This window comes from Rhea americana, unplaced genomic scaffold (assembly GCF_003343005.1).
Source record: "Rhea americana isolate MKP2758 unplaced genomic scaffold, rheAme1 scaffold_11, whole genome shotgun sequence".
In the NCBI taxonomy this organism is placed as follows: domain Eukaryota; kingdom Metazoa; phylum Chordata; class Aves; order Rheiformes; family Rheidae; genus Rhea; species Rhea americana.
Genome location: NW_028185150.1, coordinates 9,168,534 through 9,185,428, shown reverse-complemented (window position 1 = coordinate 9,185,428; position 16,895 = coordinate 9,168,534). Strand labels below are relative to the sequence as shown.

Sequence of the window (16,895 nt, the reverse complement as noted above, 5' to 3'; positions counted from 1 at the left end):
TATTCTATATGAAGCCCTATGAAGTCTAGGAGACTATTCATCCAGAAATGTACTAGTCAAGAAGGGTAAGAATACAAGATGGACTTACATAACCTAAGGATTTGCTATGGAAATCTTTGTAAGAAATATCAAGGTGGTTCACTGTGTGTAAYTCATTAGCAGTGCAGAAGGGTTCTGGGGTGCACTACACAGAGGTCTGTGCTTTTCTTTAAAGAAAATAAAATCAAGACACTAACAACAGCAGAACTTCTAGAAAAGTGAAGCAGACACTAGCCATTAAAAAACCTGCAGACATGGGATATTTACTTTTTTATATTGTTCTCATATGGCGTTGAGAAGATGAAGCACAATGTAGATAACACTCTGGGTACTACTCTTGCAGTGACAGAGTAGGAGACAAAAACTAGTATCAAGGCTCACTAAATACATCTGTCACGCCAGCTTTAACGAAAGTGTACTGCGCTCTTCAAAGCCTTATGACGCAGTTTGCCTGCTCCAGAAAGGTGTCCAACTGCATTCAGTTGGGTTCCTTTTGATCTATTGCCCACATCTGGCTTTGAAGAAAAAAGCATTTTGTCCACTGTTTGGATTTACCAGCTTCAAACAAACTGAAAGAGTGTGTTTGATAAGTGAGTTTATGAAATATACAAAATAAACCAAACTACTGTTTTTTGAAAGACATCACATGCAATTAAATATGGTTTGCTGTTATGTCTGCTGTATTAATATTGTTGTTTCAAATATATATTTTATATATGTTCTCATTTTTACTTAATTTTGGGGTCTTCTGAAAAAAAAAAACTTTAAAAATCTCCAAAAAAGATCTTTTTTTTTCTTTACAGTTGTGAAATGTTCAGATAGTTCTTCCTGAAGAGAAAAGTGTTACTTAGTTTTATGAAGAATAAATAATTTTTAATTGTGAAAATGTTTTTGTTTTTCCTGTCAGTAAAGGCTACACTACCGTCTAGGCTATATTATCTAGTGTCAGATAGTTACAGAGAAYAGAAAATTCTGCCAGTACTCTGACCAAGATTTAAATCTTTTGATATATGAAGTTCTGACTGCAACAGTGAGGTCTAGTTTTAAAAGAAAAATATCATTGGTATATGATGAAAAAGTTTACAAGACCATTCACCAGATTTGCAAACATCTTATGAACCTCCTACTCTGTACTTCTAGCCACTGCTGACAGTAAATTATTCCTCTCTCACACATGCCAAAGACATATCTAAACATAAGAGATTCCTGTAAATGAAGTACAAATATTCGCTGATAGACTAGTGCAAAAAAATGGTAGATTTGATGCTTTCATGCAGACTTGGCAGCAAGGTGTCGTATTTGTTATGTTTACTTGACTCTTCCAGTTACAAAAACCCAATTACCCTCTYCTGAAAATGTTTCTATTCCCTTTGTTGAACATAACCTGTGCAACCAGTTGGCAACCAGATCCCCAAAAGCCTGAACACTACRATATTCTATAAGCTTAAACCATGGGCCTAAGTGCCTTGTAAGCCTTGTTGAAATGGGATTCATTCTGTTTCCAAATGAAACCCAAAGTAAAAGGAAAYAGACTAAAATGACTGCTCCATTCTCATAGGTATCTATTCAGGCTACAAAATAGCACTCTACAAAACAATGACCTTTTCTTACTGTGTGGCTTTCTTTTAAGAATAGTCTTAATTATAAAAAATGTAGCTGGCAAGAATGACACAGTATGTAGATTTATTACCATATTCAGTTTATATTTGTTGGTATATAGGTACTGATATATGCAAAAAAAAGAAAATGATTGCATGCTTCCTGAAATAGGAAGCATACACAAGAATACAGTGTAGGTGTGTCTATGCTGTGTCTCCAGATTCTGATTCTGGTGACAAGTAATTATAAATGTTCTTTTAAAGAGAAACTGACAGCATTTATAATCAATTCACAATCTTTTTTACTCAAATTTGATACTCTTATAYAGCCTACACGTGACCATCTTTGTGTACGAACCAGTCAATTGTTTTCTTGCCTTTCCCCATGGCTGCAGTAAGATCATGCATGTGAAAGCAAGCAGCGCATTCCTGATGGAAGTACTTGGCAAACACGCTCAAAGCTGTTTAAGGATTTGAGTCTGACTTCAATTAATAGTAATGATTATACCACATGAAGTGAAGGCTTTAATGCAAACARGAAGAATGAACTGCTTATCATAAATAAGCTAAGATGAGCACAAAGCTAGCCAAGAAAATGAAACTTGAGGTAGGATTTTTAAAGACAGATTCTGTAAGTATCAGTAAAGGGTTCTTTTATGTTACRTGAACTATTTTGAGACTACATTTGTAATTGTAAAATKGTAATTTTACAATTCTGGCTAAGATAAAATGGCTAAATCCACAGAATGTCGACGTACTGGARTGGTTTCTTCTTGAAAATGATTAACAGTCCTTGGATCAGAACTATGAACTAGGTTGCTGCAGTGGCAGTTATCCCGATCTAATAACTGTGGAGAAGCAGAAACGAATATTTTATGGCCTGTAACCTCCAACACGCAGTTTATGGACAAATTTCTTCTGTGTTACAAGCTGGAGGCATGGCTGATTCTACCACAATTCCCAGTAATGTTCTGAAGCTGAGGTAACGACGTACATATTAGCAAAGGATCAGGTCATTCTGGCATATTTCACAGAGACGCTTTGTTAATGTCCAGGAATGTCGTAATTGGAGGATCTGCAACAGGGTGTTTCAAGTAATTAGATGCTCCACTTCTTTCATTTTTCTGTTTAGCCAGTACATAATCTGATTGGCAATACATTAAGTTCTGTTTCTATAGTGGCCATTTGCGTTTTCCCAGTATAGCAAAAAAGACTAGCTGTGCTTTTACATTTGTGGACTCATAGGAAGTTCATTAATTTCTAATCTAATGCCTATTAACAATACCAGATTTCTGAGGAAAACTGTTCTGCCTCATCTTTTTAAACAATTTCTCTTGAAACTTTTTATTTCCTCCACCACTGTGACCCACTGGAAAGGATGTGTAAGAATACAACATTTGGGGAAAAAATATCTGMAAATGGAAAGAAAAAGCAACAGTACTTACTGAAGACTTTGGAGGCAGCAGGGGGAGGAGGAGGGAATGTATTGTGTGTGGGATTCTAGAAAAATAAAGACATTCTTAACATTTTAGAGGAAAAGTTCATCCCTAATAACGCTGAATAAAACTGACTTTTTGAGATATGGGATTTTACAAAGACTTTAATCAGGAAATACTGTGGATGAGAGGAGCTTGAGGAATTTTTTTTAAAAAAGAATAATTTAACACTAGGAACAAAATATTGGCAGAATATCTCTTGAGAACCAACACCTTTTCAGTTTCAATTATCMTTCAAAAGTTAACCTTAATATGATCCAACATCATACTTTCAGTGCAAATAAGGCAAACCATGTACCAGACTGTGTTAGGAGAATTGTGTCCAGGGCACGTTATTGTCCCCTCTCATCCATTCTACACTGTGAGGCTGCATCTGCAATACTGTGTTCAGGCTTGGGCTGCCCAGTTCAAGAAGGATAAGGGGAAACTGGAGACCATCCACATGAAAGCTGCTAAAGTATGCTAAGGGCTAGAACATATGTGCTATGAAGACAGATTGAGAGAGCAGGGCTCATTTAATCTCTTGAAGAGGAGTCAAAGAAATAATCTAACATCTACCTATGACTATCTGAAAGGGAGTTGCAAAGACAAAGAGACCAGCCTCTTGCTACAGCCAGGCTGTATATCAAATGGAAATGGCCACAAATAGTAGTCTGAAAGTTTCAGACTAGATGTAAGGAAAAAAAAAAACAAAAAACAATCAAATTTTTGCTAGTAGGATAGTGMAGAACTGGAAGAAGTTATTTGTATAGACGGTTGAATACCTATTCTTGGAAGTTTTCTGACATGCTTAGACAAAGCCCTGGATGAGCTTATCTAGTGTTGATGATGGTCCCACTTTGACTGAAGGCTGGGACTGAGGATCTCTAGAGATCTCTGCCTGCAAACATGACACCTATCACTCTCAGAATAGCTCTCAACCCTATTGCATTCAAGGTAGTGAGAGAGAGTTTAGCATTAAGGAAGGCAGAAGCAGTGAATCAGAAATCAGGAAAATGGCAGCAGTGAATGGTATCAGCCTAACATGCCRTAGGTACCTACACATCAAGAAAAGGTTTAAGCATAATGTCATAGCTCAAAATATGGCTGCAGTCCACTTAATATATTCCTAGAAAATTATATCTTTTGATCAAGAACACTTTACTGCATTTAAAATCTCCATGCATTCCTCTTAAAAATTTCTATTCTCTAATGCAAAATTCTTGAAAAATGATGAACTAAAAACTTTAATTCCATGTTTCAGTGTAAAAAGTTTTACACTAGCTGTCAAGTTATCCTTGCAATGCTGCGCTTTGGCTGAAGGTCCTCCTGCACCAGTGTCACTGCCCATGTGTAGCCAGGGAAGTCCCAATCCCACTAGGATGCATGTGGGTAAAGGCAGTAGAAAGTGGCCATCCGCTTGGCTGACCCATCAGCGCACATGTTCCTCATCTCACTCATGTGGCCACCTCTCTAGTCACTAGTGGCAGGGCAAAACTCAGTCACTTGCTTTTAAAGCAAAAGAAAGCGATGCAAGGCAGAGACAAGGAAGTTCCAGGTCTTTACAGCGCCAGGCATTTTGGTTGCTGAAGTTACACTATGGCTCAGATCTACAAACCAGGAAAATTCTGGGCTTCACTGAACTAAATCTCACCAGCAAACTTCCCACCTAACAGTCCTCTCACATTTCTGTCTTTGAAGTATTGTGTTATATTTGCAAGAGAGAGAGAGATTTGGGAGGCAGAGGTCAGCTAGAACAAGGAAGAAAAAATTTGTACACTCTTGGGGCAGAGGAAGCTCCAAATCAGAGAAGAAAGATCCTTCAYGGTTTTGTGGGTTTCTGTTGAGGTCAGATAAACATTTGACTTGAACAACCAAAGTTCTGAGATTTATCTGTCAATGTTCCAGTGGATAAATCTTTTGTCTAAACCTGAATTAAGTAAATCTCTGAAGAGATTTGTATTTTAATATGAAGTTTCTCCTCCAAATTTTATGCCATAAACTGAACGTGCTCATATTTTTTCTCATGCATGTTCTCAAAATAATTATTATTTATGGTGTAGTTTTCTGTAATTTGATTACATCGTATATGTCACCTTCAAATGTGACACATTAATGCTCGTCAACCTAGAGACCTCCATTTGACAAGGACACTACACACATACATGCACACATTGCTAAGAATATACACAYTTACACATACACCACTATCTGAGAAAAGTGATATACACACCRTAATACACATCGTAAAAACAATAAGCCACGATTCCTCCCATTTTGGTTTACTGTGGCATGAAATCACTCTATTTGTCCAGTGATGCTGAAAGAGCTAAGTGGCACACCATTTTAATTTAAGCACAGTCTGTAATCTTGATACAGAAAGCTACACCAAACACTACCAAGACACTGGTTTGAACTCAGTCCATTGGGCCTGTCTGTAATTCATTGTCGTCTGATAGTTGAGCGGCTAAATGTGTTTCCTAGTCTCATTCCAGTTCCCAGTGCCTGTCTCACAAAAACCATCAAACTTCTTGGCCTTAAAATTGCATGTTTGCGGGGAGTTATCAGCAGAAAAGCTGTGCATGTAACTGTTTTTGGAAACTGAGTTATGTTTTCATTCCTAACCTTAGCTTATACAGGTCAATGCTGAGGTCCACTTGTAAGACTGAGAAAATCCTGCCTGGCTACGGCCCCAAAAGAGGATTTGTTCCCTATTTAGGGCACAGCTTCAGTTTCCAGGGCGGATCCTTTTCTCCTTTGATTGTAGTAAGTTTCTAATAACAAAAAGAACTTAAATAGAAGCAAAAAAATCCAAAATATTTAGAAAAAAATTATCTCCTCACCTAAATCAAGCTTCTGTAATTTTGCAGACATAGCAGTAAGAAAACAAAACAAAACACCAAAATGTTTGTGTTTGGGCTATGAAAAGATGACTGCAAGAAAAGTTAGARTATTATCTTTTATTTTATCCAGGCAGAGGTACTTACTTAAAGGATTATTTTTTTCTTGCATTTTAATGTAGGAAAGTGGTACATGATTATAAAAGAAATAAACACATACCAGAGAAAAATTTGGGCTTCAGTCTGATCATGACATGGAATATATTACCGCAAATATGATCATAACAGACCAGACCAAAGAATCACCTAATCGTGATGCTTTGCTCTGACCTATGCTCTGACCGTGACCAGTGATAGCCGACCATGAAGAAACACAGTGCAAACATAGTGACATTACTCTGGGATACCCTCTCTGCCCCTGAGCATCTGCGGCTCAGGGACTATTTGAGTTGTAGGGAATAAAAGCAGATGGCCATTAATGGATTTTTCTTCCATGACATACAGAGGAATGCTCTGAACACGTTTATGAGTCTGCACTAGCTTGTGACAATGAACTCTATGTATTATGTGAAGAATTACTTCCTGTGTTTAAACCTGCTACCTGCTAATTCAATTTGATTCCCACAGCTCTTATATTCTGAATAGGAATGAACCATCACTCCTCCTGCAACTTCTCTGTGCTGTGCAGTCCTTTAATCACCTGTATCTCATTCATCTCTTTTCCAGGCTGAAAAGTCCTTTTCTGCTTAGTCGCACCTCACAGAAAACTCTCCTTTACTTTTTGTCATCCTCTTCTGTATCTTTTATAATTCTATTATTTTCTTTATGAGATGAAGGGGACTAGAACTGTATATAGTTTTAAAGAGATGTTTCAAAGATCTATATCTAAGTTGAGCTGAGGACCTTAACAAAGACTGTATGTAAGCTGCCAGAAACCCATTCAGCTCTTCCATTTGTGCTGTACTATCACCCACAGTACTCTAGAATCAAATCGTATTAGCTTCTTTTTTCACCATTATTTACTTTTATTAACTCATGTTCACTATTTTAGATAGCAGAATTCTAAAAATATACAGACCTTATTGCCTTTTCCAATTCCTCGTGTCCTTGATACAATGGTAATTGTAAAACAACACAGATAAAATATTACTCACTTGTATTTATCTTCTGAAGTGAGATGTGCTTTTCCAGTTGTCTACGAAGTTTCACCTCTGCTCCATATTTACCAGTAGTGCCATTGTCAGCCAAAATGAAATGGGAATGCATACTGTTGAGCACTGTCAACTTACTCATGGGATTGGACATCGTCTGGTACGGTCGGACCACCTGCATTTTAAAGACAGAAGAAAAAGATAGTGCTAAGCAGAAAAGACCCTCTGAAGTGAATCAGTTATGAAATACACCTTATAAGATGATACAGTATGAAAAAAACATAAAAATTATTTGTGAATAGCTATTTGAGTATTGCACTTGAGCACTGTTGTATTGTATGTAAAGAACAGAATGTAATCTTAGACTTAAAAGTGTTGCCACCTCTTGCAAGTCTTGTAAAAATTGACCTATAGAGGCAGGCTCTACTGAAAACATTTTTCAGGGGCCTGTTTCAATGGCCCCGGTAGCCTGTACTCTAATTTGGTGGTAAGTCTAGCCGAGGATCAGCCCTCCAAGGGGCTGTGTGACCACACACACATTGTATACCTTGTTTGCACCTGTCTTTCAGTGGCCTTGACACAAATCCCCTTCTTGCCGTCCTGTCTGACTCCTGCTACACAGCACCCACGAGCCCTGTGGCCCTGCCATGCCACCTGCCAGATGTTTGCTTGGTGCTTGCTGCTGGACCTTCCTTTGCTCAGATTTTCTGTTCCCATTTATGTGGGGGGACCCTCTGCCAGCACTTAAATACGAGCACAAACCTCTACAAGAGGAAAAGACTTGGGTCTGCAGAGTAGTGAATGCTACTCTTGGCAGTGTGTACACATGATATTATACCATGTTTTTGATTTCATTGGAAAAAACTGTTGGCCTAATCTCAGCACAGTATAAAGTGTGTTGCTTGCACTCACAATAGCGTAGCAAAGTTGCCATTGAATGGGGCATTTGCTACGCTGCTTTGATTTGTTTTCACTGGGGGAAACTATTCTGCAGACAAACAAAGCAAGTTGCTGCAGAGCTGTCCCACTCATATCCTCCAGTCAGACCGAACAATGACACTGGGCCATGCTGGGCCATCAGCTACTATAGTGGGTCTCCAGTGACGTGAGTCAGACTGCACTGACATGACAAAAAAAATCATTTCATGTGGAGAGAGCCTGGCTGATCATTCAAAGCCATTTGCTAGAAATATTGCTCCCTGTATTGTTTACATAGGTCTGTGTTTTCTTTTTGGAAAGATAAAACTCCTTTTGAAAAATTGTAAGTTGAAATTCTTAGTTCAAAAAATGCTGAAGTAACTTGTTACAAAACTTGGTTGTGTTATGCTTGATCTGCAAGGAATTTTCTTCAAGGCTCTGGCATTGTTCTCTTTGCAAATCTAACAAAAATTCAGTCCTTTTTGATGCACAATAACGTGCATTCTTATGTGTTGGCAGAAGAGCCTGCAGACAGACAAATATAAGCTTCTTAATTTCTCTCTAAGCTTCTCTCCTTTTTTATTTAAATGTCCTCTTTAATTGAGAGATAATTCCTTATAAATAATACGAATGTGTTTGAATATGTCTTTGGCCAAAGACTTTGTCTCTGCTCTTTCACGTGCCAGTGCTGACGGCACTTTGGTCAGTTCTTTGATGGCAAATGGAAACCCACAAACTTCTGCTGCTGTTATAAACTGTCAGTACAAAGGCGCTCCGTAAGGTGTTTCCCCAGCAAAAGAAAAGAAAGACCTTGATCTAAGAAGACCAAGAGGGGAGCTGGCCAGCACTGAAGAAGTGCCCTCTGCTGCAAGAACAGGTGGTAGCCTGGACTTAGATTTTGTTTAGGCCATTTCTTTTGGTGCCCCATTCATAACACATTTATTCTACAAGGAAGTACAGGTTAAAAAATATCATTATGCTTCTGGAATATGCTCATTAGCTAGCTTCTACATCCATGTCTCCTATGCCAGATAGAAAAATAAGATTTTTTCATACTCCCTAAAATTCAAATCAAATAAATTTAAACAGTTACAGGTTTTGTAACTGGTACCTGTTCCATCTCCCAGAATAGGGGACATAGGCCATTAAGATCCCTTAGGAGAGGAAGGACTTGAGTTTCCTTTTCCTTATGTGATTACGAGCCTTTTTTAACAGGCACAGCCTGATCTGAAATTTTAATGAGCTGCATCTCCAAAACCTCCTCATCTTGATTTGGTAACGCTGCTCCAAGGCAGATTAGAAGGTAATGCTCTGGTTCTGTGTCTGCTGTTTAACTACAAGGTGAATCCTGTTATTAATAAAAATTAGAAATGTGAAAACAAGAATACAATTATTTTCAATGGGACCGTTTAACATGCACAGCTCACTAGTTGAGATATCTTTTTTTGTAATGAAGTTCACAGAGTGTATCATGAACTCAGGCTATCCTGATTAAAAACTCTTCATGAAGGCAACACAATCCTAAGCTTGGAGGTTATTTCCCTGTGGCGAATTGCTTTGCTACAACAGTCTGCWGATTTTCAGTTTCTCCCTCTTACAGTTTCCACTCCTTTGTTCTTTTCAATATCTTCCATTTTGCAGGCAAGTTAAAAGGTTGGAAAAAGTTAGACTTTAATGTCTTCTCATCGCCTTTCTGCATGAAGAAGGGGGAATAATGGCCCCTGGCACTTTCCTCTGCAGAGTTGAAAGGAAGTATTTCTTCTCAAGACAGCTCCTCTAAATATAGGTTAACCTATGTGAGAGCAGCCACACTGCGGAACAGCACTTCTACTGCACAAAGCAACAGCATTTGGTCAATAGGTGACGAGCTGCACTAGCCTCAGTGAGTGCATTTGTACCCTGGGGAGGCAGCAAGCTTGAATTAAAAGCAGTAATATACTCTGTTTACACTCTCCGTGGGCATCGGAGACTCAACACAGGGACAGCACTTGAAAATAGCACAAGGTATCTCATTACAGAGGATGAACAAAAATGTAAGTAAGTAATTGAATGAGAGATGCAAATTATGAAAGGCAATTAGGTAAGAGAAGAGAAACGAATTGTATGAGTGACACCCATGACATTGAGATCTTGGGAGAACAGAGAAGTCAAAAACCATACTGGTCCGCTGGCTCAGCGCTACGTGCGCAGCAGGGTCCAAGCCTGTCAAGTTCTGGGGATTTCCATTCGGCCGGCTCCGAGCCCCATTTCCAAACAGGCTCGCAGCGGCGCCGGGTGCTGGAGCCCCCCCAGAGCGGAGGACAAGGTGCAGCACGGAAGCAGCCAGGAACCAGCCTGGCAAGCATGAGAGAGGCTCCGTCTCTGACGCAGCTCTGTACCAGGCCCCCCAACACATCTGCCAATAGCTCCCTGAGCATGGCCACGCGCTCCAGCCCACAGATCTCAGCAGTTGCGAGGAAGCCACAGCACTTCGAGCAAACGTTGTGTGTTCAGCTCATCGGAACAAAATAAAAGTGAGATGCGTGCTCTGCTTCTYGGAAACCCCACAGCTGTCGTTCAGCTTAAGCTTTCTTTGTAGCCTCACAGCTCTGCAGGACAGCAGGGAACAGGGTTGTTTCTGATGGTATTTAGAGGCTCCTGGAAGCATCACTCTCCAGCACCTCCGTATATGCTGCACATATGCCTGTCTCCAGTTTGGCTGCTGGCATGCTCCTTACATGGAGGTTTGCAAGAAGAGACACTGAATCTCTCTCCTTGCTTCTTTTCCTAGAATAATTATTTCCTGACTAGGACTAGGTTTCTTAGGAGGCTCTGATATTTTGACACTAGACAAAAACTATATTGAAACGAAATTGGGAACTAACCAGCTATAGTTAATTCTTTTTTCTTCTCCAGTAATTCAGTTTCATCTCAAAGTATAACATATTTATTGAAAGTAACTGCAAAATATCTACCAAAACTAAGTCAAAATTGGTGACAACAAATTCTATGACATTATGAAGCAGTATACACTTAAAGATTAGCTCCCTGAGGTTTGTAGGCTTTATTGTTATCCTGAAACCTGCAGAAAGTAGTTACAGAAAAATATAATCTTTCCCTCACCACAAAACAAAGAYGTATGAGGGAGACAAGGAAGTGATCTCATGCCATAAGCTAACATAACAATTTAGATAAAACAATAAAAAGAAAACATGTAGATCATCTTGTTGGTCCTTAGCTTGATGCACGTGTTGTCCAGCAAACAAACACAGAACATAAGAGCAATTAACATGAATTGTGGGCTTTATGACAAGGCTCACTGGCATGTGTTTTAAAGGGTATAGTTTAAAGTGGTGAGATTGGGCTACACCTATCAAGCTTGACAGCTGTAGAACTTTCTTTCCATATGTGTGGAGTAAGGAGAAATTAACTCTTAAATGGTTTTCTTGGTTTAGATAACCTTTGGTAATATCAAAGCGGCATTCTGTAAATGAAGGTGACTTGCAAGTTACACAGCAATGTTCAGCTGAAGTATCTTGCAATGAACTATTTATAGATGAGATCAGGGAGAAGGGAGAATGCAGGACTTCGTGTACTGGTAAAAATGTCTATCTTGGTTAGTTCAGCTGTGATATATAGTAAACAAATCTAACTCTCTAGGCTTTCCTCATTAGCCAYGTTTTTACATCTCCTATTTGCCCTAGTTAGTTGTGAACTTTCCTTGATTCCTCTTAAAACTAGACATAGGACCTTGCAGCAGGCCTCAGCCATGCCAAATGACATAGAAACAAGCAATTCCCTCTGTTATAGATCAGTTCTGTTACTAAGTTCCAACATAACATTCATCCGTCTGCAAAAGTATCATGTTATTAAGTCATCCACTGTTAATAATTATTCAGTGAACCACTACAATACGGTGTGATGTCTTTCCTGAAGCAGTTGATTAGTCAATTATTGCCCCAGTAATTTTGAGAGTTCACAATAGCACTCATTCCATGACAGGCTGACTTCAAATAATTTCTTCAGATAATAAGAATCTCTAGATTTCTGACTCCGCTCTCCAAAGTGCATACAATCTTCCCTGTTCCATCATCCAAATGATTACTGAAAAAATGAATACATAAATAACTAAGCAATTACAGCAGGACTGCAGAGTTCCACTGTGAGCACTCTCTGGGCGTCCTAGAGAAAACTCTACTGACGACAAGTCTTTAGTTATAGTTAAAAAAATTCAGTAACTGCCCTGATACCAGATTGGTTACTGTGAAATTGTAGTTTTTAATAAATCAGAAGCATTATCTACACACAGACTGGAAAAAACAAGTTTTATGCTTATATATATTATATATATATATGTATATATATATACACACACACACACATATATATAATATATATATGTGTGTGTAATATAATATATGTATGTGTGTATATATATACACACACACACTATATATATATAAAAGTATAAATATATAAAAGTATACATATATTATATGTACATACATATATACATACATATATATATATATATAAAAGTGTGTGAATATATATATATATATAAAAGTGTGTGTGTATATATATATATATATAAAATATGTGTATATATATATAAGAGCTAAACATGTGCCTAATCCAATACAAATTTAGGTTTTATACTAAAATTAACAAACTTTGGTCCTCAGTTTTGTCCCTTCAGCTGCATATGAGACAAGGTTTCAAGTAGCAGTATTCTCATTGCTTAAATTCTATTCAAGGTATGTTTTCTGACTGTTCAGAAACAATATTAAAAAGCAGGTATCTGTTGTTAAGAGGTAACACTTTTGCTTGGCTGCAATCCTGTTTTCAGCATTTGATTTCTCTGGAGTCAAAAATATAACTTTTTCTGGAACACAGCGTGCATGAAAGAGGTTGATATGTATATGCATATATATCTGTGTATGTAATATATATCCCATAATTTTCTGTGAGCAAGTGGTTTTCTTTCTGATAGCACTTTTTGTGTAGTTTGTGCCACAAGTTAACAGTGCCAGCCACTGTTACTTCCTCCTCATTGGATAAAACTTTTGTTAAAAATGATAATTATTCTACTTCCTCCAAAATTTCTGCTGAGCTTCATTTTCATCAACATAGTAATTGTTAAGTGTAAGACACCCATCAGTGAATTAACGTGTAGAGAGAAACACATTATCACCCGTGGCTACAGAAGCACYCTAAGTGAGACCAATGAAACCCAAGAAATTTGGAGAGAACTCAGCAAATTTCCTCCCTCAGGTTCTACGTATAGAAAGATTATAGAAACTGTGGAGCAGTAGGTGACATATATTTTGTATTGATTCAACACAGTAGCACAAGAGCTCATTTTTAATTTCAATTAGTTCAAAGAGATAAAGGTTTGGGGATTTTCTGTTTTCAAAATTTTATTTACTAAAATATTGCATTCCTTCCAAGGTTCTGGGTAGTATACCACAGCATTGTCTCTAATCAACAGCATATCCTGGTATGCTGGAGATGTCCTTTTATTCACTAAGTCACACAATAAAAACATATTTTGATTTGACTCTCAAATATTGGCTCCTTCGGACTAAATTGAGACTTATTAGAAAGATCTTGTAGAGAAAAAGGAAAGTACTAAAATCACTGTCCTTTTATTAAGGCCTGGAGGCACAGCAAGGCAAATAGGAATTAAACCCAAGTAAGGACTGAAYAGATTCTGAAAGGAAACCTGATGATATTAACAGTAAGTGCGTTACAAAAGTTTGCAAGGTGTGCTCTTTTAAAAAGAACAGTGGCTTTGTACTTAATCAGGAACATGCTTAGGACATAAGCTTTCTATGGGGCTGAAGCAGCCACCTTCCTTGCTCGTATTTTCTATCAGAGAATTGGGAATAGGGCAATCGACTACCATTCCCCTCTRTGCTTTGCTTTTGAATTAGATGCTAAACATGGGCACTAAGATGAGCACTACTCTGTGCTTTTGCAGTACTGCAGTAAGACTAATCTCATTTGGGACCTTTAAGGCAACCAAAAACAAATCTCTTAACACTAATACTCTTCTTAACTTGTCCATTTCCCTTTACGGCCCTAAGGAAACCCTTTAGTCTTTCTGAGAGCTGACCCATTTGAATAGATTGGTAAACATATCAAAACTCAGCCATGACTTCAGAAACATAAAAGCCAAATGTGGACTGGAACATTAACTGTGGCACGACTTTGCTGAGCAAATGTGATGTCCACGAGGCACAGAGTGACAGCACGCATGGGTGCATGAGCAATACGGATAACTCCCTCCCTTCCCGTAAGTTTTCCATGACCAAGCAAAAATTTTCTGTATCTGATGATGCTCTAAGCAGCAAGGGTATGTTTTGACTATTCTTTAGTTTTGATCATAATTTAACTAGACATAGTTCACCTAGGCGTAAAGCCACACTGAAGCTGGAGCTCAAAAAGCCTCTTACTATTGGTTGACTTATTCCCTCCTGACCCCCTGCATAATCCTTTGTGCGCTTTGTTACTTGCTTAATGATGATTCATTATACATGCTTATGGTACTATTTGTATTTCCCCTTCTTGGTTCATTTCACCTCATTCACCTCTAATGAGTCAGTCTATATAGTATCCTTTGATTCTCAAAAAGCTTCCTCACCAAATTCTTCTAAAGAAACCGCACACATTTTAGGGATTAATAAATGAAGAAAATTAGGGTGAAGGGGGGGGAAAGGTAAGAAATAAAGGTTAATTTCTGCAATGCCTGAATGATAATAAGTAGATTAGCAGCAAAAGTGACTTACCTTGAGCTGTCCGTTCTGCATGTTCTACTCAATGCATTTGTAAGAGATTTGTGGGAAATACCAGGGTAAAATAGCTCACAGTTAATGCAGCAGACTACCAACAATTAAAGACAGCTTTCATGAGTCCTTTCACCAAGTTTGGCTCTGCTTCAGGCACAGAAGGAGCTGCTAAGGGGAGCTTGGGCAATAGAGGCACTGGCTCCGAGGACAACCTGCCTCCTTGCTCGGCAGATGAGGGCTTCACACCAGCCCCGGTGACGCAGCGCCTGTGCCACGGCAGGCAGCTGAGGGCTCTCCTGCACCCGCAAGCTCACCCACAGCAGCAGGAGATAAAAAGTCTGACTTGGTGATCAAGTAGAAGATGAAGCTCAGTATCAGTAACAAGTGTATTAGAGATGTCTGAAAGCAGAACAGCTTCAGCATTGTGTCATGTAACTGAATGATCAGGTCATGTAACTGTTGGGGCCAAGAGGCTCAGAGGAAAAGTTTCATTTTGTCTATTACGGAAACATTTTGGAGCCAATTTTGTCCCTAGTGATGACTCTGTGATAGTAAACCTAATGACATCATTGTGGCTGATTAACAGAAGACTTTGGCCATTTTTTAAATTGTTTTTTAAATACTTGTTCTGTTCTCTCAGATGATCAGAGACTGGAAGGATAATTAGCAGAAAACATCTAAAGAAACTGGAAATCSAGATGTGTTTGAGACGGCTGGAACAGCAAGGAAAACAACTTTTTTCTTCAGCCCTTTCTATAAAGGAGGGCAGCACAGTCCCATTAGCAGGTGGTTCCTAACTGGGAAGAGAGACAGGTAGCTTACTGGTAGGTGGAAGTAACCAAAATTAATTAATTCAGTCCTATTTTAATAACCTCTTTTGCCTTTTGGCTTCTTGCAATGTTTCCAGAAGAACTCCATGCATCTTCATGGCAGGATGGCTTATTTGAAATTGATGTGTACATCAGTCCTAAGCTTACATAATCAGACGTAGCTTATCTTTGTGGTTAGTAATTTCTACGACTCAGTTTTGGGACTGCATCCCAGAAATGTTCATAACTGACTCTGCGTTACTCTTGCAGAGCCCCATCCTGCTGTACTAGAAGTATTTACATCCCTATTATACAAGCATTGGAGGTATTAGAGAGCATAAAATCATGCTAATTTGAATTCTCCCTAATGGCTATACTTTAATAGTAAATTGCCATAAATCCCAACTGGATCTCTTTCTTCCCACTCATATTGTAACTCCTTTTGAGTTGACTGATAATTGAATCCTCTTCCCCTCCCCAGATTGCTAATGGACAAATATACTGAGAAGGATGACTCAGAGTAACTTAGACAAGAAAATGTTCATTATGCAGAATGAAGACTGCCTCTCTTCTCCATTCAAGACTAATCACAGGTTCTCAGCCAGAATGCTTGGGAAATAAACAGAAATGAACCAAAAAAAGGTTCAGGAACATTTCAGATAACCTAAAACTAGTACAAGCAAAGCATTCTTCTATTTAAAGTTGGGGGGTTAATTTTCCTGAAGAAGAGTATAGGTTTAAAGGAGAAAAATGATATGAAGGATTGTAAGAAACATTGACTCTGCCTGTTAAAAGATGATCGAAATAATGATTCTTTGAGGTCCAGCCTTGTGTCCAACTACATCTGTAAGACTCCTCCCAAGTGCAGTAATAAAAAGAGATAGGATGGAATACAAGGGGGACCATCTGTAAACATGAAATTAACCAATGCATCACTATATTTTGCAAAATAAATTGGACTTCAAGCTTTGTAATCAGTGTTTTCTTAAGTGCTTTTCAGAGCTCTTTGATATCTAATTATGCAAGTTTAATACATATTTTAAGAATAACATTTAATGAAATATTTCTATAATTCATTTTTAAAGAAAAAAATAATATATACTAGAAGCTACTGCAAATTCTTATCTCTTGACCAGCACAGAATAGGAATTTTGCTATTGCGATCTCAAAACTGTTATTAAGCATAATGGAAACACAATGTATCAATTGATTTTTTTTTTTTTTTTTTTTTTTTTTGCTGCAGACTTATTATTAATTCTGTTTTAAATTTTTAGTGAGAGGTGGAGAGTAAAGGA

General features: G+C 38.2%; 1 protein-coding gene across 5 annotated transcripts in view; it reads right to left on the bottom strand.

Annotated features, from left to right (window-relative positions):
• Positions 1–16,895, bottom strand: part of TRPM3 (transient receptor potential cation channel subfamily M member 3) — a 261,642-nt gene that overhangs the window by 104,660 nt on the left and 140,087 nt on the right. For all 5 annotated transcript variants that reach the window (XM_085312517.1, XM_085312487.1, XM_085312493.1 and 2 more), the window contains exon 6: positions 7,107–7,278. In XM_085312517.1, coding sequence (XP_085168643.1) covers positions 7,107–7,278 — 172 coding nt within the window. The remainder of the gene's footprint in view (positions 1–7,106; positions 7,279–16,895) is intronic.